General features: G+C 38.4%; 1 protein-coding gene across 3 annotated transcripts in view; it reads right to left on the bottom strand.

Annotated features, from left to right (window-relative positions):
* ZFPM2 (zinc finger protein, FOG family member 2) overlaps nucleotides 1-26,557 on the bottom strand; it is a 349,444-nt gene that overhangs the window by 183,236 nt on the left and 139,651 nt on the right. For all 3 annotated transcript variants that reach the window (XM_081952811.1, XM_081952812.1, XM_081952813.1), the window contains one exon: nucleotides 13,581-13,699. In XM_081952811.1, the coding sequence (XP_081808937.1) occupies nucleotides 13,581-13,699 (119 nt within the window). The remainder of the gene's footprint in view (nucleotides 1-13,580; nucleotides 13,700-26,557) is intronic.

The following is a 26,557-nucleotide window of genomic DNA, read 5'->3' as shown; positions in this document are numbered from 1 at the left end:
ACCATATCGACTGGTGGCCATATTCCCAGATATTCTCAAGGTATAAAAAAGATCAGAAGACTGAAGGTATATATCCCTATAAACAAGAACAGGACAAGGTTCTTTTTGGAACAGAGAAATGGATGCTTTCCAAGTGTTACGGATATCTATTGCTATTGGACGCAGGGGAAGAAGTGGTCAAAGATTGCATGATTGCTTGGGGACGGAATATAGGATGCACATTGGACTTTCAAAGTTGGGAAGAAATTTGGTTTAAAAATATGAAATTGACTATGGCAGCCTCGTATAAGGAAATACATATAAAATGATATATCGGTGGCATCTACCACCGGCAAGACTTGCCAGAATGTTCCCTGGGATCATGCCTAATTGCTGGAAATGTGGTCACAGAGAGGGGACCTATTTCCATCAGTGGTGGACCTGCCCAATGGCAATTAAATACTGGAAAAAAATTAGGCGGTGGTTAATAGAAATCACCCAACATCAATTAGATTTGAAACCTGAAACCTTCCTGTTAGGACTCAAACCCCCAGATATCAACATCGAGATATGGTTCTTGGTGTTGCACATAATCATTGCGGCAAGATTGGCATTTGCCCAGGAATGGAAGAGCGATCAAATACCAATGGATAGGGCAGTAATAAATGAAATTAATGAATGCGCAGAATCGGATAGACTAACAAAATTAATTAAAGGAAAAAAGGACTCAGAATTCTATAACTCGTGGAAGAGGTGGTACAATTGGGTACGGGAACGACCGAATAATAACAACTGAAGCAATAATATATGTTTAAATCAGATACTGGTAAATAATATTAATCAGAAATTAAAGGACGAATAAGAATTGATGATGTAGGTACGCTGACTAGATGGGCTGCATATAGTGTAAATGTTGGTGCTAAATATTAGGCCTATTATTAGGACGGTAATGTCAAGTTTAGTTATTTAAACGTTATGATTTCTTGCGCTGTGACGGCAATATGTTTGAAATTATGTTTGTATGATTTTATTTTTATAAGAATAAATAAAAAAATATTAAAAAAAAGATGGATAGATTGGAAAAAAATAATAATAAATAAAAATATGGGTTTCTGCCTGGAAAAAAATAAAAAATAAAAAAAATAAATGAAATAAGAAGGAAAATGTTCTAGTATTCCATGGGAAAGGAATTATATTTTTTTCGTTTCATTCTGTTGAGTTGACAATAGATCTTGGGATTTTGAAAAACTAGCAATTTGTTTATTTATTTATTAAAAGGAAGATGTTAGACCTTTTTGAGTTTACTGATTAGAAGTGGATCACTCTATCATTATTAAAATCATTGTCACATTTATACAAATCTGCAGAGCCATATTATTTCATTCCTGCTTGGGTTCCATGAAATTTTACACTTTCATTCTCCCTCTTGCCCTTGAATAGAGAATCTTCAGAGGATATATTTATGCTATTTTTGCAAGTGAGGCCCAGTTGACATACAAATGCCATTTTGTGAGTTGGTGTAGACACGATAACATGAATTGTCAGTACAGATCTCGTCTAACACTCAACAAGTGCTAAATACTAGCATGAATCAAAGTACGCTAGGAATGTTAAGAAGGCACAACTTTGCTGAGATGCTTAGCAATTTGTAAAGGTCAACATGAAAATCCTGCACACTGCTTTCATTATTAGATCTGTAAGAGGAAAAAGTATTTATAACTTTATCAACCTTACTGAGATTTATCAGTGGATAGGATGTTATTTGATAGGTATGTATAAAATATGTATCTCCACGTATTGCTCTTTGATGGATTAAAGACATGAGAGCAGACAACCCTGTCACAGGAGGAGGTAGATTTTTTTGTGATGTCTGACTCCTTTCACAAACATTTCAGCATTTAACATGTACCCATGATGTGTCCTTTTCTTTGTGACTCCTAATCAGGGCCCACGTACCTGTCAGGAGGTAGAATCTAGACTGAATTTATCCCCTGAGGTAGGTGCTGCCACTAGATCAAAAAGCAAATACTTGGTATCCTTAAAATGCAATCCAGTTGCTCCTAGACCTTGAATCTGAGGCTGAAATCCCAGGAAAAATGATACTTATAAATAATAAAAAAATGTTTCCCAAACAAAATTTCTTCAGAATAATAATAAGTGAGCAGATAAGGATTATTTCTAGGTCAATGTAGAGGTAAGCTTTAAATTCATGATCAGCACTGCTGCAGCATCTGATCGTGTTCTAATCTCGGTAGCAGTGGTCCAAAATTTCAGGGGCTGCCACAAAGAAGAGGGGATCAACCTTTTTTCCAAAACAGCTGAAGGCAGGACAAGAAGCAATGGATGGAAACTAATTAACAAGAGAACTAACCTATAACTAAGGAGAAATTTCCTGAAAGTTAGTTTTAACTTCCAGAGGCAAGCTGTTCCACTGATTCATTGTTCTAACTGTCAGGAAGTTTCTCCTCAGTTCTAAGTTGCTTCTCTCCTGGATTAGTTTCCACCCATTGCTTCTTGTTCTACCCTCAGGTGTCTTGGAAAATAGTTTGACTCCCTCTTTTTTGTGGCAACCCCTGAGATATTGGAACACTGCTATCATGTCTCCCCTAGTCCTTCTTTCTATTAAACTAGACGGACTAGGGGAGACATGATAGCAGTGTTCCTGACAGTTAGAACAATGAATCAGTGGAACAGCTTGGGTCCAGAAGTTGTGAATGCCCCAACACTGGAAGTCTTTAAGAAGATGTTGGATAGCCATTTGTCTGAAATGGTACAGTTTCCTGCTTGAGCAGGGAGGTGGGCTAGAAGACCTCCAAGGTTCCTTCCAACTCTGTTATTCTGTTATCTATGTCAATCCCAAGCCGTCTCCCACACTTGCTTAGGGGAAGCTAAGAGTTATCAATCTGCCATTTTAGATCTACCAGCACAACATTTGGAAGTTGCACCTAAAGGTCAGGCTTATCTATCCATTTATCTACAAACACACATACACCGAGAGAAGGGGGGGGGGGGTACACATAGAACAGAAAAAAAATGTGTTTTATTTCAAATTGGAGCAAAGACACATTTGTTATGGCAACCCTTGTGTGTTTGTTGATGTTATAACATTACATCTTATTAAATGGAAGTCACAGAGATAAATAAAAAAGATTATGTGTGTCCCTGTGGCTAATTGGATTAAATACTAGGACCGAGATTACACAAAGGAACAGCAGTCACCTCAAGAACAAAAGGCTGCTAAACAACCCTGAAACAATGAAAGTTTGAAGTAATTTGCCATTGAAGAAAATTATGTGAATCTGTATGATATACAGCATTTTGGTGTACTGTAGAGTTGGGGTGGGGGGAATTGTGTTTTTATGTTATTACCATAATAGACCACCTACAACCTGAAGGTAGAACTGAATAGGCAGTGAATGACAAAATGACTGTGTTATTCAGATAATGCGAGGTCTTTTTAAAAATGAGAAATTTCTCCTTGAAAACATTTGCATCCGTTTGGAGAGGCTTGCCTTTTGAGAGGGGTAACTGTAATGTAGCAAGCAGTGTTCAATGAAAAAAATGCTGCAGGAATGTAGAATATTATTTGAAGTGCAAATATTCAATGCACTAAAGAACAGACATATTGCTTGATGCAACAGGAGAGCTGCTTTGTGACATTGCTAAACTGATTTAGTTTCATGATAATGATTGATAATAAATATTAATTAAGAGGGTATTAATATCATCCTTTTAATGGAGGGTTGTTAAAAACTTGTTTGAAATAAGGTACTGAACATACATCAAAATTCATGTCATTCAGGAACTAGTGCTATAAAACTATTTGTTTTATAGGTATGCAGGGCTGATTTCAAATATCACTTTCATCTAAAATTAGCTGTTTCTTACAGTGAAACAAAGAGTTAATCATGTTTGTGAAGATTGGCTAACCTTTGAGTACATCAAATAAAAAAATGCTTTAGTTGTCAGTTTATCAACTGCAAAATGCTTCAGTTTAAGAAAGATTCAAGGTCTAGAAGGCTTTTGACTTGAGCATTGGGCCGAACCCAACAAGCTGCAGTTCAGTGGTGAGAAAAGTAAGGTCCTGCACATAGGTGGGAAAAATCAGATGCACAGATACAGGAGAGACAGTACTTGGCTCAACAGATTGCGCCTATGATAGCAATCTAGATGTCCTGGTGGACCACCACTTGAGCTAGATGCAGCACTCTGCCAAAAAATCCAGTGTGGTCCTCAGCTGACGAAGACCAAGGGAAGTGATAGTACCACTCTAAAACACACTGGTGAGGACACATTTGGAATCCAGTTCTGGCCACCACAATAAAAAAAAAAGATGCTCAGGCCCCAGGAAGAGTGCAGGAAGAACAATGAACATGTTAGAAGGTCTAGAGGCTACATCTCATGAAAGTATAGCTTAATGAAGAGAAGATTAAGGGGAGCCTTGAGAGCAATCTTCCAATACTTGAAGGGCTGCTATGGGGAAGAGGACTCCATAACACCTAATGGTAGGACAAGAAACAACGGATGGAACCTTGTCAGACAGAAATCCAATCTGGAATGAGAAATAATTTCATTGAGAGAAATGAAATAAGAGAGAGAACTATTAAGCAGTGCAACAGCTTGCCTCCAGGAGTTATGGATATTCATTTGCTGGAGGTTTTCAACAAAAGATTGGACAATCACTTGTCTGAGATGGTATGAGGACTTCTGACTAGAGCAGGATTGATTACAAGACCTCCAAAATCCCTTCCAGTCCTATAATTCTATTTATAGACAGGTTGCATTGAATACGATGAGATTTATTCCACAATATATGCCATGTATTCTTGATTTTTCAGGTATAAACTCATGTGACATTACCTTTATATCTGCAACTTCTTCAAGAAGCTAAGATGATACTGGTTTACCTAAACTGTCAACTCAGTATTTAAATTTGCACTCCATCCCATTGATTCTCCAAGCAGCTCACAGGAGGAAGAAACATGCCCTACAGGGGTAGGATAAAGGAAAACAAATTTGTTTCACCTTATACCCCTTTTTACAGCATTAGAGATGTATGGATGTCATCCAAAAATCTTCATAGGTCAAGGGAGTCTGATACATGCATATTAAATTATTCAGAACAACACATAATATGAATCTTACATATAGTTAAAAACAATTAAGAAGTAACATCCATCCACCTTCAAAAAAAAACCCTTCTAATTTTTCAAGCATAAAAGTTAGACATGTGTCTGTCCCTGGGTAACTAATGGATATTAGCCTTGAGTTTGCTGAGGCTTAGTAAATATCAGAGTTGCAGTTTGAACTTTGGAAACTTGAGAATTTGCCAGCACTTTCTCACCAAACTATTACATTAGGATAAGAGCTTTAAATTCCACTTAAAGGGTTTTGTTGTATCCCACCAGTTTCCCAGACCCAAACAGCACATATTTACTCCTATAGATTTTCATCCCAGGCATTGGAATCCTCTTCTCCTTATCGGGCTGATACAGACCTGATTCATCCTCTCTTCTTTCTGACAGGGGCAACAACGAGGGGAGAGGGCATGATGCAACTACTCATTGTTTTGTTTCAGAGAACCCTGCCACAGGGTATAGATTAACACCAAAATATAGATGGCTGCAGCCCAAGAAAACCATTTTTCAGAATGCCTCCACTTGATTAATGAAGTCATGGCACCGACCCCAGTTGAGTTTCATCATGTGCTCTATATTCTTTGTTCCTTCTCTCCTTAAAACTATCCGCTTCAGTCAGAAAAGTTTCATTTTTTCCCTTCATTTTTTTAAACATCAGAAGAAAGGAGCACCGAGAATTATGTTGTTAATATATTTGGATGGCCAAAGGCTAGCAATGGAAGGCTGTTGCTTTTGGTACCACAGAGTCCTGTACTACCTTCATGACTTTCCAATTGATCATACTATAAATGTTTATATCCCATTACTTTAGATCAATAAAGGAATCGCTTATATCTGTGGGAAGTTAAGCTTTGAGTATATAAATGTATAGAGCAGGCATGTCCAAAGTGCGGCCCGGGGGCCAAATGTGGCCCTTTTTCAAATTTCAAGCGGCCCACAGCCTCTTCTCCCCACTGGAGTTATTTGTTTAGTCTTTCATAAAATACCGTATTTTTCAAAGTATAAAGATGCATCTTTTTCCCCTCAAAAAAGAGGCTAAAAATCTGGGTGCACCTTATACACTGAATACAGCATTTTTTGCCTCCCAAAACTCTGCCCCCTTCACCAAAATGGCTGTGCATAGCCTTTAGGAGGTTTTCAGAGTGATCCTGGGGGTGTGGAGGGCATAAATGAGCAAAAAACAGGCCATTTTTTGCTCAACTTTGCCCCTCCTAGCCCCCAGGAGCACTCTAGAAGCCTCTTAAAGGCTATTCATGCCCTTTTAAAAAAAGGCCCATTTTCATGAAAAATGGGCCATTTTTGGGAGAGTGGAAAAACTTTTTTTTTAATTTGCCTCTTCAAAATCTTGGTGCGTCTTATACTCCGAAAAATACGGTAGTTAATCTGCATTTAATGTTAAGGGTTCAAAGAATGTCAGGCTGAATGATCGGCCCCACACATTTTCACATCACCAAATCTGGCCCTCCTTGCAAAAAGTTTGGACATCCCTGGTATAGAGACAAGAAAAGAAATGAAAAAGGACATTTCCTTTTGCTGAACTTTGATTTCGACTTGGTACATCCCTACGACCCATCCGCTCGCACAGAGAGGGACTTCTCCAGGTGCCGTCCACCAGACAGTGCCATGGGGCGGCGCCTAGGAGCAGAGCCTTCTCTGTGGCGGGCCCAGCCCTGTGGAATGACCTCCCCCCGGATATTAGGACCACTACTGACCCCGCTCCTTCCGTGTCAAGCTCAAGACCCACCTTTTCCAAATAGCTGGCCTGGCTCGACCATAACTCCGTAACGCTCCTGATGGGTTTTTTAATTTAGTAATTTTATTTAATGGGGATTTTAAATTGTATTTTTAACTGTCTTTCACTTATAAGTCAATCCTCCTCCATGCACATATGTATATGTCTCTGTTCTGTTGTATATATGTTTGTCTTATGTGTATTTTTATCCGTTTGATTGTACGCCGCCCCGAGTCCTTCGGGAGAGGGTTGCGGCTAATAAAATAAAATTATTATTATTATTATTATTATTATTATTATTATTATTATTATTATTATTATTATTATTATTATTATTATTATTATTATTATTATTATTATTTCTTAGCTTGCTTCCATGAAGCTCTGGACACATGATGATGGGTTTGTTGTATATGTGATAACAGAATTATGGGATAGAAGTAGGAGCTTTTGAAAAGAAGGGTAAAGAGGACAATTGCCAGGGTTGTTCATGAGATGGATAAAAAAAGGCAAGATGGCATCTACAACTATATGACTGAATTCAACATTTCAACTTTGGGAATACCTTTCTACATCCACCCACTCACCCACCTGGCAGGTATTCCAAGAATTGTGAAAGGTTTTACACATGAAGTGACTCAGCCCAGATATAATCCATATGTGAAATGTTCAGGTTAAATCCAGTTAATAAATAATCCCAGGCTACAAAAGTATTAATTTTTATTTTTGATTTTCCCTTACTAGTATGAAGCCAATATGATCCCGTTATTGGTTTGTAAAGTAAATCAGCATGACTTGAGAAGTCACAGCACAGGCTTAGCTTGGCCAATTGGAGGCTGTATACTTAAAGCAGGGGTGTCCAAACTTGGGAACTTTAAGACTTGTGGACTTCAACTCCCAGAATTCCTTAGCCAGCATGGCTGGCTGGGGAATTCTGGGAGTTGAAGTCCACAAGTCTTAAAGTTCCCAAGTTTGGACACCCCTGACTTGAAGCAACCATTCTCCACCAGCAAAGAACATTCACTGACTCAGTTAAATTTCTTGGTAGGCAACATTGGCAACCAAAATTCTTATTGTTTTAAAGATGTTTGTTGGTTAGGAGTTTAATGATTTTAATGCTGTAAGAGGCCCGCAGTTGTTTTGTTACAAGACTTGTGGCAAATAGGTTCAATAAATAAATGAATAACCTTGTAAATTTGAGGTGCAGAAATTATTAAACAAAGGGGGGAAAACACACTAAATTCTCCATTCTTCACCCTATGAAGTAATAATGCTGTCAAGGGTTCCAAGTAGTGCACTCATAATAATGAGGCAGGTAGATTCCTCAAATAACTGGTTTATTTGCTATATCATATTGGCACAGACTGGTGAAAACCGACTCTGAATATTCCCATAGTTTTCATCTAATTAAAAGTAAAAATATTTCCCCCTTCCCCAAGCAATCAGTCACATGGTCCATCATCGTGGCATCCAGTTGTCTGGTAACTTCACTTCTCCTCTCTTCAACCACCTGTGGAAATGTCCTTGGTTCCCAGGAGAAAGTATTTTGTTTTGGCTACAAATCCCACCTATCTCTATTCCCCCTCCCTATCCCTCAGCTCCATGATCGCAACACTGAAACTCAGAAAATGGTCTCGCTCAGGCCAGCTTCAGGGTTGACAAATGCATTGCAAATAACTTGGAAACACAAATAATAGCAATAGCACTTGGACTTGGACTTATATACCACTTCATAGTAATCACATCATTAGACTTCCCCTTTTTGAATCAGCTGTTTCCACAATGCAGCAATAAAAACCAGCATCTTATCCATCTTAAATGGAGTTACTCAATCACTGGAATAAGTGATCCTAATTACTCCACTACCCTGACAACAAAATAAACACTGGCCCTTCCATATTATTCCAGTGCACCTGATCCTTTACTTCTGAGCTATAAAAAAAAACTAGTATAGGGAGTCTAAGAATACAATTTTGCAATCAGCTGTGGCTTCTGTTACTTCTGATAGCTTCAATTCAAGATAACATGAACTTCAATTCACAACAAAACTCAGGTCATGGTAAATGAGTTATTTGTTGGAATAAGTCTTTAAGAAGATGTTGGATAGCCATCTCTCTAAATCGGTATAGGGTTTCCTGCCTAGGCAGGGGGTTGGACTAGAAGATCTCCAAGGTCCCTTCCAACTCTACTATTGTATTGTATTGTATTGTTGTGTTTGCTGCAGTGTTTCTCTAGAATAGCCTTTCTCAATGTGGTTCAGGAGTTCCTCGAGAGACCATTGCATTTTTGATAGATACATTTTATGCTTTTCAAAAACCAAAATAAAAATGAATGAAAATAAGTGTCAGACTTTGTATTATTCATTTTAGGGGCTTAATTTTTAAGAACCCCTTAAGATAGCCATCATTTATTATCTCACAGGACATCAACATAAACCTTTCAAACTGTTTGACAGCAAAATCTAAAACAGATTTCATCCTGTCCTGCAATCTGTACAGTTCAAAAATGAAGCAATGGCCTTTAGTATTGCCCTTCAAAGCCCTACTCACAGCTGTGATGGTGAACCTATGGCATAGGTGGCATGTGGTCATATTTGGTGGCACGCCAGCTGTCAGCTCCTGCGCGCATGCCGGCCAGCTGGTTTTTTGTCCTTCCAGAATGCCAGGGGAGACCATTTTCGCCCTTTCCAGCCTTCAGGAAAGCCTCCAGAGGCTAGGGAGTTCCCGAACTTCCGGTTGGGCCATTGGGGCCATTTTCCATCCTCCCCAGGCTTCAGGCGCACATGCACGGGGGGTTGTGCATGCGTGTTCAGGTGGATGGGGAGGATTGAGTGGGCACGTGTGCGTGCATGATAGCATGTGTGCATGCAATTTTGGCACACCATAAGAAAAAGGTTTGCCATCACTACCCTACTGTATTGAAAGATAACATTCGTAAAGCACTGAGGGCAGTTTACAATCCTTTCTTCTTCTCCTGGCCTCCATTTTCATAATATCTGCACAACAATTCTGCAAGGTAGATAAATCTATGGAACAATGACTCTTGGCCGAAGCTTGATAATAAGGTCAGAAGTTCAGTTGTCCCCATTCCTCATGCTGCACTCCAACCATAAAATCATTCCGCTCCACATGTCGTTTTAGCCCCTAAAAGCAACGACCGTATAATGTTCAACAACTGTAATGCGCATCCCAGTTCTACCACTATTGGCTAAAAATGTTCACAAAGCCTTTTTAGAAAAAAAAAACAGTTGGCTAAAAATAAAGCATTATGAAGCGCCAAGAGACAAAGCCTTTCTATTATGCAGAATCAGAGTAATAATTTTGCAGAAGAAGACAGGATTGTAGAGGTTTTTATGACAAGCGATCAAAGCAATGATGTCAATTCTTTGACACTTTGGTTTCAGCACTGTTATTATATAAGTGTAGCTCATGCCTAGTTTATGAATCAGCAACATTTGGCATGCCTCCTCCTTAGTTCATCTGCTAAAGCTTCTATTTCATGACCTCATGTTAGCAAGTTCTGTTTAGGTTAATAGAGTCAGGTCCTTTGGTTAACTCCCTTCATAATTCTTCATCCATCCTAGCTGAATTTGACCAAGTATCTTTCACTGTTGTTGCAGCAATAAATGATACTTTTAGCCGTTCATTCAACATAACCAACCTCTCAGTATTTTGAGATGTACATTGTTAATATAATTCAAGATAGAAATATGAAAGAGTGTTTGACATCTGGCACATTTACTCAATTAATTACTGCGCTGAATTAATTAATCTGTTGGCTCCCCAGAGCCAACCACCTCTCATTTAAACTCAGGCATGTAATACTTCTTAGAATATAAACCAATTTACGGAGGTACACAGTGTTTAAATTTTATTAAAGACAGAGTAAAGGGAAAACTTAAATGATTTTTGTACAATGAAAACATGTTAAATTGCAACCACCTTATTAAGTATCAAATGCAATGAAAGATAGAAAAATTTGAGATATACCAAACCCCTATGAATCATGTTTACTCCTCCCTTTTTAAGATCCTGTAATCCCTTAATTCAAGGTAAAGTCGGGGTGACTAAATGGAGATGAGTATTTGCTGGCAGGATGCCCTTCCTGACACCATGCAAAGTTCACAGCAGATTGTTTTTCTTTGCACTCTAGGAGAGAAACATCTGCCACTCTCTAGGATTGAACTCTCAACTTTCTCAGTGGGAGATGGATGTCTTCACCACCAGACCACCATGCCACTCATTAAATGCTTACTACTAGGGTTGAAAAAATTGCACACCATTTTTTTTAATATGGTACTTCTTTTACCAAAAAAGGATATTATGACTATCATATCTGGCCACTTGGTGAACTGTTAAATAGCTGTCAATCTCATAGTACAATTCTGAGAATAATGTTCTTCATTCTGTTTAACACATACAATATATTTCTAGATATTTATATTTTGGAAATATACTCCAACAGACAAAAGCTGTGATTTTAAATATTTAGACAAACACTTCCCTAAATAAAACCTTGAAAGTTACACCTATTTTAACCACTTTGCACAATCCCTAACATCCTATTTGTGCCTTGAAAGGGGCAGGGAAAGGGGAGTGTATATTGCACAAATCAAAAAAAGGGCTGTGAAAATATCTAGAGACCCCTCACATCCTGGAGTAACCTGCGACTATCACTAAGTGTTGTATCTTTTGATTCTTGATTAATGTATTTTTTTTCTTTTTATGTACACTGAGGGCATATGCACCAAAGACAAATTCCTTGTGTGTCCAATCACACTTGGCCAATAAAGAATTCTATTCTATTCTATTCCATTCCATTCCATTCCATTCCATTCTATTCCATTCCATTCCATTCCAAACCACTTTGCACACTTTGTAACAGTCTATCTGTGCCTTGAAAGGGGCAGGAAGCATGTAACAGGTAAACTACTGTTAGGTTTTCTTTCCATTCCTCTATATTTTTATGAAGTCAAACTATTCCTAATAATCAAATGTGTACTAAAGAACATTTTATCAACAAACTTCTATGACAGGAGAAAGAGGAAGCAATGACAACCACCACAGAATCCTGCTCAGTTGGACTCTTCACTTCACACCTCCTCCCATCTCCCACACAAAGCCATTGCAATAGATCTATGAAATGTAAAAAATAGCCAATTAGTAAAAGGCATATTGTGCTGCATTGTGGAATATGGGATTGGAGAAATAAAAGCTGGGTGATGCATACAATATTCTTAATATCATAGTATTTATTATTTATATCTACCCCTTTGAAAGGCCACATGTAAAAAAAAACATTTGTAGTTTTCATGAGATGATAAAATAATTCAGAACTTTAAGTCAAGGCTGTAAATATAAAGATTTATAATTCTGAAGAACAGTAACAACTTCTGACTTGAGTATATTTTCCTGTTACCAGATTGTGCATTAGTAATGAAGCACACTCTTTGTTTGCAATAAATACATTTCACAATTAAATATGTTTATTATTATCGTATAGTCTGCATTTCAGAAGAATGATTCAAAGTCTCAAAAATAGTAACCTAAACCTATATATGTTTGTTAATAAATATCCTATAGTAAAAGGAAATTGTTCTAATAAAAATAATCATATGATCCAGCAACTTTGCCCAAAGATTCTAGCAGCAGAATTCATTGAAATGTAGGAATAGGAATGTAGGAATAAAAGTACATGATGTTCCAGAAGAAACTATGGAAACTAAGCATCTTATGCCTAGACATTTAATACAGGGGTGTCCAACTCGCATCATCAAAATGGGATTATGTGACATATCAGGACTATCTCCCCCCCCCCTTTCGTTAAACAGGGAGTGGGCATGACCAGCGCATGATGCATCCGGCCTGCAGTCGGGAGTTTGACAGCCCTGATTTAATAACACACCTGGAACCACAAAGACTCTCAAGCAATGAACTGGCATTTGAAAGTAAGTACAGGCTCATCTAGAACAGGCTGATATTTTAATTTAAGTTTACCTAGAGTCATTATTGTGTTTTGTCCCCATCAATTCCAAACTATGATTCAAAACGTGTACAGAAAGGAGAGCTAAGAATCACAAGCTAAAGGACTACAGGTTTTCCTCAATTTGTTTAACATCTGTTTGAAGTTATTACAGTGCTAAAAATGTGAATTACAACCAGTCCTCCCAATTATGACCATCACAGCTTCCCCAGGGTCATGTGATCAAAATTGAAGCAACTGGCATGTATTTACAATAGTTGCAGAGTCCTGAAGTCACATGATCATCATTTTTCCAAGGGATTTCTGACAAGCAATGTCAATGGAGAAAGCGAGGTTTGCTTAATGACCATATGATGCACTGAACAACCATTGGATTTGATTCACTTACAACTTATCCACGTAGCAACGCAAGTTCTGGTCCCAATTGGTTTGGTAAATTGAGGACTACCTATACTTATTTGTTTAATTAATAATTGATTTTCTATTCTAGCAAACATTCAAGGAAGTTAGCAAAATGTAAAAACGGAAGCCATGTATAATGTATTAAAAACACAGATTGAAATTCACAATCCCAATTGCTTATATCCATTAACAATTAAAAGCAGACCAAAAGGACATTGCCTTTAGTATTTTTCTGAAGACTAAGAGAAAGTGGGACCAATGCCATTAGTTAATTATGATAATAAATGAAAGATATGAAAGAACCACACAAAAAATCTCCAACGTTGGTGCAGTGCTGCTTAACATACCAGTGTGTTGTTGTTCAAGTCCATTTTTCCAGCAAAGGGCCCCCATGTTGTTCCCACCGGAAGCTGTTGCCGACTCTGGATCTTGCGTTCTCCATCCCTCTGGAACATCTCCAACTCCCCTGAGCAGCAAAGAAAATAAGGGAGTTTACCACACTAGTCCACAACAATCTCTCCATTGTTACTTTTCCAAATCAGCCAACATGTAGACATTATTTGCTTCATTAAAACTGTGTATACACTGTCATTTGCATGGGGACTAGACCAAAGCAAGATAGCAGTCACTGCATAATGCATGGGTCCCAAGCCCCATCCCATCTTCCTGTGGGTCAATGTCACAAACATGTACAGAAACCATGACACTGACTCACATACAAATGGAATAAGGACAGTGGTGAGATTCAAACACTTTTACTACCAGTTCTGTGGGGAATGGCTTGGTGGGCATGGCAGAGGAAGGATACTGCAAAATCTCCATTCCCTCCCCACTCTGGTGCCAGCCAAAGGTGGTATTTGCCGGTTCTCCTAACTACTCAAAATTTCTGCTACCAGTTCTCCAGAACCTGTCAGAACCTGCTGAATTTCACCCCTGCATGAGGATTGGATCATCACTGTTTATTCTTGTTTGCAAAGTTAGTGATCTTGGAATTGTTCAGAAAATATTCACTCCTTTCAGTTATCCTCTCTATGTCAATTTCTGTTGATTGAATGTATCACATTCCTTGTATTTAGTCTCATTGCGGTCTCTTCCGGCCGCCTTGAAAGAGGCGGTGGTGAGACCCTTGCTCAAGAAGCCTTCCCTGGACCCTACGGAGCTGGCCAATTATCGTCCTGTCTCCAACCTTCCCTTTCTGGAGAAGGTTGTAGAGAGTGTGGTGGCTTCTCAGTTCCCACGACATCTGGAGGAGAATGATTATCTAGACCCGCGCCAGTCCGGCTTTCGCCCCGGGTACAGCACAGAGACGGCCTTGGTCGCGTTGGTAGATGATCTCTGGAGGGCCAGAGATAGGGGTTGTTCCTCTATCCTGGTCCTATTAGACCTCTCGGCGGCTTTTGATACCATCGACCATGGTATCCTGTTGCACCGACTGGAAGGGTTGGGGGTCCGGGGCACCGTTTTGCGGTGCTTCAGCTCCTACCTTTCTGGCCGGACGCAACGTGTGTTGGCAGGGGAGCAGAGGTCGACCCTAAGCCCCCTTACTTGTGGGTGCCACAGGGGTCGGTCCTCTCGCCACTCCTGTTCAACACATACATAAAGCCGCTGGGCAAGATCATCCGTGGTTTCGGGGTGGGATAAATCTGTACGCTGATGATACTCAGCTGTACATTTCCACCCCGAACCACCCCAACGAGGCCGTCGAAGTGATGTCCCGGTGTGTGGAAGCCGTACGGGTCTGGATGGATGACAACCGACTCAAGCTCAACCCTTCCAAGATGGAGTGGCTGTGGGTTCCGGCCCCCCGGTTCAACCAGTTAATCCCATCTCTGGCCATTGGGGGCATTCAACTCGCCCCCGTGGAGCGGGCGCGCAATTTGGGCGTCCTCCTGGATGTCAGGCTGTCCATGGATGACCATGTGACAGCCGTGGCCAGGGGGGCGTTCCACCAGATTCGCCTGGTGCGCCAATTGCGCCCCCTATTGGACCGGGACGCCTTACGCACAGTCACTCATGCGCTGGTGACGTCTCGCCTGGACTACTGTAACGCTCTCTACATGGGGCTTCCCTTGAAATGCACTCGGAGACTGCAGTTGGTCCAGAATGTGGCCGCGTGGGTGATTATGGGGAGTACTAAGTACTCCCATGACACCTCTCCTGCGCAAGCTGCACTGGCTTCCTGTGGTCTATCGGGTGCGTTTCAAGGCCTTGATTACGATCTTTAAAGCGCTCCATGGCTCAGGACCTAGTTACCTGCAGGATCGTATTCTGCCTCATACATCCGTACGACCCATCCGCTCGCACAGAGAGGGACTTCTCCAGGTGCTGTCCACCAGACAGTGCCGAGGGGCGGCGCCTAGGAGCAGAGCCTTCTCTGTGGCGGGCCCAGCCCTGTGGAATGACCTCCCTCCGGATATTAGGACCACCACTGACCTCCGCTCCTTCCGTGTAAAGCTCAAGACCCACCTATTCCAAATAGCTGGCCTGGCTCAACCATAACTTCATAACACTCCTGACGGGTTTTTTAATTTGGTAATTTTATTCAATGGGATTTTAAATTGTGTTTTTTAATTGTTTTCACTCATTAGTCTACCTCCTCCATGCACATGTATATGTCTTTGTTTCTTATGTATGTATGTTTGTTTTTATCTGTATTTTATTTGCTTTGATTGTACGCCGCCCCGAGTCCTTCGGGAGAAGGTTGCGGCTAATCAAATAAAATTATTATTATTATTATTATGCAATTATGCAATTATACGTAAATTAAGAATATACTATATCTGGCAATATACTATAGTCATAAAGGTACAGGCTGAAACCATGACAGAAAGGTATTGTATATAAGCAAACACGCTAACATTCTTAGATCAGTCACCAACATGATTCTAAAAGTCACGATTCATGAAACCAACATGACTATAAAACCCATCCAAAGGGTGAGGAACAGCTAGAAGTATTCACTTTTACTTATGTACAATCTAATGATAAAAGTTGATACTAAGTTTGATGGGTTTATTTCTTTAATTTTTTTGGGGGGGGAGTGGGATATAGTTCTGAGTCAGACAAGTCCAAGCAGTTTCCTTGGCAACATTTTTGGAATCTTTTTGCCATTGCCTTCTTCTTAGGACTGATTTACCCTTCTGGACTTTGTGTTTAAGGTGGAAAAAATATGAAACTTTGATTTTTGGGTTTTACCGACTAGATATATTAGTTGTTGTAGAAATGGCTAGTTAATACGATTATGTAAAAGTAAAAAGTTGAGGTTTGATGTTAATGCCTTATTCTACTGCACCAAGGGAGTTGGAAGTCAATGCCTCCCCCCACACTTCTTTCCCTCACTTTTCCCTTCCCTTCTCCTTTCCTATTTTCCCAACTACATACTTTTGTATTTTCTTTGTAGGCTATATTATAAACCAGTGGTGGGTTCTGGACCCCGGTCCCGGCGGTATGCAGAGAACGGAGTCAGGCGTCCTAGATGGGCACGCGCACTGCACACACATGCGAACACCACCGCCCTGAGACACCCAGCTGCTCTGCAGAGGTCATGCAGGCGCCCCACGCTGTGTGCGCGTGCACAATAGGCCGGTTGTATTATAAACAGTCATGGAATGCAGGCGGGTGGGTGGACCAAATGACCCACCATACCAGTACGGTGGCTGCTGCTCCCGGCTACTACCGGTATGCCCATACCGGGCCATACCGCCCGGAGCCCACCACTGTTATAAACTAATAAGGAATGATTTAGCCTTTTGTTACAGCTGGCTGGAGAATTCTGGGAGTTGAAGTCCACCCATCTTCAAGCTCCCATGGTTGAGAAATACTACTCTAACATTTTTACCAGCTTCCATAGTTCATTAAATAACTGCAGAATGACACAATCCTGTTTTCTCACTTCTCATCTTTCACATCACTGTATTGGTATTTTCGTTGCCTGTCAATTCTGCACAGCAGGACTTTTCTTTCCTTTCAGTTTGAGTCATATTTTGCTATATTGCTCTCAATTAATCAGTTAATCGGAGGAGGCCAGGAAACGTAGGAGGGCAAATCTGTTCAACTTTGTTTTGTACAACCATCCTGAGGGTAAGTTTCTTTCATTTCATTTCTGCATCAATCTACAAATCTGACAAAAAGAAAGGTAGCCTTTGTTGTATTCTCATGTAAGATTTTCCTTACATGTAAGTTTTTCTGAGGACTTCTGTAATTGGCATATACATTTCTGTATGAAATAATGTTTAATGCATTGTTATGGTTTATATGTTTTTACTTGCAAAGAAACCCATAACAATATTCTGAAATTTGGCTCATAAAATGCAAACGGGCCTTCTATAAAAATTCAGACTGAGTGTCTTCTATTCCTACCATGGCATCACTGAAATCGTGTTCTTTCTTCTCCCCTAACACCATCGTCCTTGCAAAATAGCAAAAAGGACCGTACTTTTTCATTGGCGGCTGACGGGTAATTTTTGAAAAGTATCCCTTTTCCTGTTCAATCTATGGAGAAATATGTGTACATTAACACATACAGTGTGTTTTTTTGCTTTTGTTTTAGATAAACATGGAAACAGCAGTTTTGCCTGTTTTTAACCATTAAAAAGGAAGGATTTCTATGGACATGTCAAATTTAACAGATAGCAGAGGAATCATGAGAATCTTTGAAAACCCTTTTAAAAATAATTCAGTCTCCCTTTCTGCCACTGACATTTTTCATCTGAAAAGGGTTCAGACTCAGTCAAACAGTGACTCCTTATCTATACCTGTGGATTTACAAGCAGGCCTGGCTTTTAATGGATTAAGAATGACAAAGTTAGGGCAGATTATTCAATGATAAGCAAACAGCCACCAAAATCCCCCAGTTGCATAGGACAATGCTATTCTTTTCAAACAGCAAAACTTCTCAAGAGAAGAACTTAAAAGAATGCTTGCTTATACAAAATGCAAAATTGCAAAAAGTATCCAGTAAGATATTTTCTGTTCTTCTTTCAGTGTTATTAGCAAATGGATACTCATAGACAATAGCTTCTTATTTCATTGTTTTAGATGGAACAGTGTATCAACATACTTCAAATATAAATAATGAATTTATATTGTTGTTTAATGTAAGTTCTTATGAATTTCCATCAATGTTGGATGGATATATTGGAAAGTTGTATGATTTTTTTATTTATTTAGTGGAATTCAAATAATTGCTTCAATTGTTATTTGATATTATTTCTCTGGAATTAATCAGACTCATAAGGAAATCCCTTTGGACCATACTAGGAGCAAAAGTGGATATGTGTACACTGAATACACCTAAGAAGAACTATCGTCACAATGTACAAAAAGCAATCAGTCAGGCAAGCCCACATCCACAGTACAACTGGAAGTAAACATATAATATTATACCAGTTCTTTTATAAACTAGTGGTGAATGACAAAGGGTTACAGCTAAAATAAATCCATTCTGAAACAGTAAATAGATGACAGATTTACACAATAAAAATTGAACATCTTTATTTCATGTAAATAGTCAACATCCCCTTGCAAAAATAAAACAATCCAAGCAGTTCAGTGAGGGCAAAGGAGATCTTCTGCACAAGGACTCAACATCAGTGCTCCTCAACCTCAAAAACGTTAAGATCTATGGACTTCAATTCCCAGAAGTTGGCTAGGGATTAGCTGGAGAATTCTGCTGGCAGAGAAATTCTAGATATTAAAGTCCACACGTCTTAAAGTTGCTAAGGTTGAGGAACACTGTTCTGCACTACTTAAGAATCATGTCCAAAGCTGAGTGTTTCTACAATATCTGAACCCAACCAGTGCCAGACCTGCCCGAATTTGACTCCTGAACATGAGGTGATATCAATAGAGGGAAAAAGCTCTGGACAACGTTAGCTATTCTGAGTGCAGAGCTAGTTCATCACCTGTGGTGTACTTCTGGATAGCGCATGAGTGTGAACCAAATGGATTAGCAATCTTAGGCAGTCAAACAACTAGTCCGTATTAACACTAGTATCCTGTACCATCACCATAAGCTAAATAAATAAATGTAAAATATCTGTGATTTGCTGCTATGATTATGTCATTTCTAGCTCAAATACTGTATAGTGCATCCCAAAACACAAGAAACTTATTTTTATTATTATAAAACTCTTCAGTTTATGGATGGCCTGTATTCCCCCTGAATTGATATAGTCTACTGTTCCTTAAAGTCTGTAGAGATTCTCAGTCAACCAGGCCATGGTTGCCCCAAATGTCCTTTCTTTTTAGGAGGCAACTGGACTTCCTTATTTTTGCTTTTGAAGATGTTTCGCTTCTCATCCAAGAAGCTTCTTGAGCTCTGACTGAAGCATCTCCCTCACTATTCTGTCAGAGCTGAAGAAGTTTCATGGATGAGAAGTGAAACGTCCTCAAAGAAAAAACAAGAAAGTCCAGTTGCTTCCTTAAAAAAGCACCTTTGTGTCTACTGTTCCTTGCTCCTTAAAAGGGAAAGATGACTTGACAGTTTCACAGAATCTCTTTCATAGAAATCACTCTGTGGTGGGGGTTTTTTGCAACTAACTAAACCAAATAGTGCTATTCTGCCAGAATTGATATGAGATATTTTGATATTTGCAGATGCTTGCAACTCTTCACCTGCATAGAGTTATTTAGACAGATAAACTGGAATAAAAACCTCTATTTCTACTTTCTCTTCTGCAGGAAATCAGCTGGCTTCAAAGTTGTTTTCATGCTGTTTGGTCTTTGGTTGTTTGTAGTAAATATCTCGTAGAGGGAGTAATGCTAACAATGTCTTTTTCTTTCCATGTTGTATAATAAGGTTTCATGCAGACATTTCCTAAGACATGACAAAATATGCAGTGGGAAAGGGAATGGTCTACTGTCAGAAAACACAGTTAATTAATGAAACTCTAAACAAGAGCAGCTCTATTATGAAGAGGAAGACATCTGCAGTTTGCTATTTTTTTTAATGGTGGCCTAAATTTCTAATTCTACTTCCAATTTTATAGCTTTATATGTTTAGATTTCTTTGTTCTCTTCAATACTTATTTTATACTTCATCATTTCTGGATTGTTTTAAATTCTGCTCTTATTCTTTTTACAGTTCCAGTTTCTCTCTGTAGCGTTTCTTCATTTTTCTAGAAATGTCTTCCTTTCTCATTCATTTCTTGGTTGCATTTTTTTTTTGTGGTTCTAGTTTTATATGGTTCTTCATTTTAATTTGCATGACTTTGTGATAATTCCATTCTGAATCACTCTAAAACTTAGCTATCCATCTTCACTGAAGGCTTGAAAAATGAACAACATCACATTATAGTTTCTAATAAGAGTCCTACATGTGTTACTCTGATACAGAAGAAACAAACATAGTTTTTGGCACAAGAGATGCTAATGTACATATTAGTCTTAAAGATGCAGCAAGACTCTGCTTCAATAAGAACAACTATATAAAAAGTAATTCGTGTTTTCTAGAAATCAATATTATATTACATTGCATTCTTTTAAAGTATTCCTCTTACAGTGGAGCAGATTGCCCTCAAAATAACATGAAGAAAAATAATGACTGGCCACAATTTACACTGTCCTTCTATAAATAGATCAACCACATAGCTAATTTCGTCAAAGGAAAACTATGGTTAATACTGGTAAAAACTATGCTGATATTTATAATCTAAGCAATACACTATTTTTAAGAATAAGCAAGATATGGGGTTTTTTTTTCCAAGAGAGTATTTGCAAAGAAAAAAAAGATGCTTTTTATTTACTCCATATTCTTTTATCTAAACCACATTGCTATTTTTGCTATCTCTGCTGTGCATTTCTGGAGTGCTTCAATGCATGGTTAGTATATACTGCAGGAAATATAATTGAGATATCACTCTGATGTCTAAATAAATTCACTAGTACACGTGCACACCTTCACTGGGGAATAAATCACACTAAAATATATAGACCTTTGGTTAAACATGAATAGGATTAGGCTGCTCAATTGTTTGACAATTAAATAGAAAGATGGATCAGGGGTGTTCCTTTTAGACCAAGACAGCACAGCAGGAATTTTCCTTCCCCCATACGCAGTTCATGAAGACCTTGCTCACTTCTCACTTGCTGAATATGTTTGTGCAAATATGTGTGCCCCATAGTATGCACTAATCAATTTTTGGGAAAGATAATACTGCTAGCGCTATGGGCGTTTTTTTCTTATCTTGTTGATATAGCATACTTTTAAAGTCTGTGATTACTCAAAGACCTATGATAGCTGCACTGTAAAAAAAGCCTCAAGTCATAGTTCACTAGCTTTGCTACAAAACATCCCATGGCTTTTAAGATAATCGCCCCCACCTTAGTTAAATGGTAGAAAGAGAGGTTTCAAGTATGGATATTTCTTGTTTTTGGTATATAAATAAGAATTAGCAAAATGTATTTATCACTTCTTTTCACAACATAATGCATAATGAATTAAACTATCTGATGCATCAATTCATTATTTGCATTTCATTGATTTAAAAAAAAGTCTAATGTGACTCAAAAATGACTAATGCAAACACAATTTTCTGGATAAAAAATTCTTGACCTTCAATTTGTAAATGTATTCATAAACAGGAATGAAATATAAGCTCTGACAAAAAACAATAGAGAAAAAAACTGGCCCCCAAGTTTTTAAAGAAATATCAATTATTTATGTTTTCCTCCTTTGCTTTTAGCCCTTGCTTAAAGTCACTATATAAATTGAAATGGGAATTAGACGTCCAGCACACGAACATAACTTTGAAAATACTAATGAAACTTGTTTTCAATGAAAGATGTTTTAATAAGTCATCAATGAATAATGCTCAAGTGATTTGAATTAGTGTAATATGAAAGGGGGAAATGTTGTGTTAGCCATCCAGAGTTGAAATGGGAAGCCAAAAAAACTGAATGAATAAATGTACAAATAACTTAGAATTCTCATTTAGTCCAAACTGATTAGCTATCAAATATTACATCCTTCCAATTCTCTGCTATCTTCCATGGATGCTGTCCATTGTCAACATTTTCAGTTTTAAACAGCTTGGAGCCAAGATGCCTGAAAAAGTCTTCTCTCTTATCTAGCCACAAGGATCCATATGTTACTACAGGATCTTCTCAACTGTTAAACATTTTCCACAGAATTCGCTCTTAAGAAGCCACATTTGTAGCACCATTATGCTATTTTTAATATCAGATGTTTTAAGGTCCATGTAACAATAACTTTTTTAAAAATACATAAAATTTAAAAAAGATAAATATACATTCTAAAAGATAAAAAATGAATGTGAAAAATAAAAGTCTAGAAACATTAACTAAACACAAAAATACCCTGTCAAAAGTTAATACTTGGCTAACTAAATATATCACAAAACAACGCATTCTTAACTATTTAAAGATTCATAAAGGCTAGTTTGAGGCACAAGTGATCATCTTTTACATAGATGTGTCTCCTTGCAGACGGTAATTCTGCTACAACATGTATTCTGGCCAGGTTCTGCACAGCAGCCCTTAAAATCCATTAGATCAGTGGTGGGATTCAAAAAAAATTACCACTGGTTTTGTGAGTGTGGCTTTGTGGCCGTGGCGTGGCTTTGTGGCCGTGGCAGGGGAAGATTACTGCAAAATCCCCATTCCCTCCCTACCCCACTAGCCTGTTTTCCAGCTCCGTTCTCCTGTTCAGGGCAACAAAAGAAGATCAGATGGGAGGCTGGGAGGCAGCAGGGGCAGTCTATTTGCCGGTTCTCCGAACTACTCAAAATTTCCACTACCGGTTCTCCAGAACCGGTCAGAACTGGCTGAATACCACCTTTGCATTAGATGTGCCACAAACACAATGTGCATTTAAATTGTTGGTTAAGAGTGCATTGAATTATGATACATTAGCCATATATTAATTATGTTTTATTTATCTTATATTTCCACCCCTCCCTATAGATATTTTTAGACTTTTAGTATACATTGTGTAATTTTTGTTTTAATATTTTTTGTTTTTGTTTTTTTAAAAAATTGTTTATACCCCGCATTCCTGGTACTAGTCTATGATCATAATGAAGTTTCATTGATTGAAGGTCATTGTGTTTTCTCAGACATTTTAGGAACAATGCTTATTGTATTTCAATCCTTCTGCTAAACTATTATATACTGCTAAAAGTTTTAGCTCATTTTTTTTATTTTATCAATTTTCCTACAGAAAAATCTACTCCATACATGCTTCTGAACAGTTTGCTCGAAGTTGACATTACATCTTGCAAAATGACTCTACAAGCCTACCTTACTAGGTTAAATCTTCAAATATCTTTGCAATTGCCACCTTCATTTTGCTTCTGCACTGCCCCATAGTACTCAACATTAAGCTACAGTTCTGAGCACAAACTTGAAATACGGCATTCTCTCTTCAAATACCGCACTCATACCCAGATAAATCAGGCTAGCCATTCAGTGATCTTATCCCTCCTGACTCTTTAATAAATCGAACCTCATAAGTTCACTCTGTAGGAAGTTGTCACTAAATGAAATTGTGACCTTATCCGTTGCTTGAACTTGCCCTGCTGACAACTACATTTATTGTAAGGATAAGAAATCCTAACAAACGAACAAAAAGTCCTACACTTTTTATAATTGTGATCTTAGTTACATGTATCTCTAGCAGATGGCATCATCTCTTGACAACGTCTTGGTGATTTTCCCATGATGAATATCTGATCAAAGAAAAATGTGCTCTGTAGGTAACTGCTAAGGCCGTTGACAGGGAACAGCAGAAGTTCATGGAGGAAAGATACTTAGGTGACAGCTCTGAATCAGATGCTATTAGCCAAACACAAAGAGCGCCAAATTAGTGCGTAATTGTGCTGAAACAGATAACAAAACAGAGGTGGAAAAAAAGTAGAAGCTTCCCTTCGGAGGATTTGTTCAGCATTTTACAACAGAAAATACAGACCACAAACTGGCAAATAAAGTCACAAGTCTTGTTGGCATTTTTTGCAACCTTTTCTGTAGTCTTATGTAAACCCTCCGGTAATATAGAAAATTATTAGTATTATTGTTAATTCATTACATTTATTAAGGCCACACACTCCAAAGAGACGCTGGCAGCTTACAAAAATAAAGTATATTATAAAACATAACATAACAATATACAAATAGTTAATATTGTGATACACGAAGGCCTTAAGTTACATTATTTGTTGATCATGCTTAGGGAAATTACTGATATTCTGAATTTTCTCCATGCCTTGTTTCTGAATAACTCAAAAGGCATTGTATCAGATGAAGGAAATCAGTAAGTTCAAATAACTACAAGTTTATTGCATGCAATGCTCTCTACAAGAATCTGAACTACTATAAAGCAAATTAGCACTAGATAAGTCAATGGAATTCAAGGAGGGCGGGACTTAGATCTTTTGTGGGCATGAAGGACTTGAGACTAATGACACATTTCACCCCTCCCTTAGGCTCATCCTAGTCATCTCAAAGACACTGGAAATGGGATCTTTGTGTATAATTTTTTAATGATAATATATAATCAGTTAAGAAAGCATAAATTTTACATCTGCTATGCATAAATTTTACATCTGTTATACAGAAAGTTTGTGCCAAATATTTTCCACATAATCATTTAAACAAAGCAAATAAGCGGGTATTTTCATCAGATATAAATGGATATTAGGCAATACATTTACTCATACTGTACATTTTTAGTTCCATGAAAGTAAAGGTGGAAGAGGAATAATAAACAAATCCAAGGATGCCAGCAACCTTTACACAAATCACACTCAGATATACATTTTTGGAAGTTACTAAACATTCTTTTAGATGTTGACTGGGGTATTGATAGTTGGCTATTAAGTCACTGGCTATTGTTTCCAAGGAAAGGGCTTGGCACATAAGGAAACAGCAGCCAACAGCAAGCTAATAGCTAGCCATCAACCCCCAATAACCATCTAAAAACCAAACACAACAGGCACCAACATAAATATTGCACACAGAATAGCTGAAAGCATACAGTCTTCTAGAGAGGTTCCCTGAGGATGACTCCAGCAGAGTCCAAAAGCATGGAACACTAAACCTCTAGTCCCGGGGACCGACCCAGAGTGGATCTTGCAACATTATCCTGGGACAAGTATATTCACCTTCAACAATAATATATGAATGTTCCTTAAATTTGCTTAACTTTGTTCTTTGATAATGAAGAAGAAATAGTAACTGCTTAGGACAAGGCATTATACTTTACTATGTAATACTTCATTATATAATTCAAGTAGAGATTTTTCTTATTGAGAGCGGGGGTGGGCTTCAAAAATGTTAGCAAGGGTTCTCTGCCCAGTTGCTGGGTGGCCGTGGCCATGGTGGGCATGACCTACTCAGCCTTCTGCAGCATGGCGGGGGAGCATTTTTGCCCTCCCCAGACTCTGGAGGTTTTCCTCAAGCCTCTGGGAGGGTGAAAATGGTTTCCCCAGGCTCCGGAGGCCCTCTGAAGGCTGGAAACAGGCCTATCTCTGGCCTTCCTGAACTTCCATTAGGCCCGTTTTTCACCCTTCCCAAGCCTCCCCAAGCGCCCTGCACTTACCTGCATCCAAACGGGCCGTGTGGAGACTCCTGGGAAGTGCAGAGCAGGGTGGGCGAGGACAGCCAGGAGTGGGATTTGGGGCTTCTTGGAACTGCACAGATCTTAGCTAGAGGTTCTCCTGAACCCCTGCGAATTCCCAGCAGCCCACCCTTGATTGAGAGATACATCAGATACTGAAGGACAGCCAACTCTTCTATAAATTAACACTGTTTACTCAAGCATTTTAAAAATCCATCTATTGCAAACTGACATTTTAAACGAAAATAACATTTCCTATATATATTAAAAGATTTTTTTCCAATTGGATAATTACATTGAAACCTGAAAAATTAAAATAATGTCTTTCAGAATTCAAGGGAATATTATGCACTAAAGGAAATATTTCATCCAGATGATTTAAGAGAAGTACTAATTTCAGAAAAGCGTCTTTTTGTAATCAAAGGCAATGGTAAGCCACATCTACAGAAATCAAACATTTTAATCAAAGCATTTATTGTATTTCATTTTCTTTTTGTAAATATGCTGTATTAACCATGACATTGTTAAGTAGAATTCTAAAGTAATGTATATCATGTCAGGATGAATTTCTCCAACTATTTGCAACAAGTGCAATTTTATTTTCTTGAAGGCAACTATGACAAGCTTATTGTATTAACTTGGTCATCATTAACATACTCTACATATGAATCACGTTGCAATGAGAAAGAATGTCTTTCCTTACAATACAAGCTGATTGTGCTATGAGAGAACAATCTATACAACAAGGGC

The sequence above is a fragment of the Natrix helvetica genome, assembly GCF_964273705.1.
Source record: "Natrix helvetica genome assembly, chromosome: 4".
Lineage (NCBI taxonomy): Eukaryota > Metazoa > Chordata > Lepidosauria > Squamata > Natricidae > Natrix > Natrix helvetica.
This window is presented reverse-complemented; position numbering and strand designations above follow the sequence as displayed.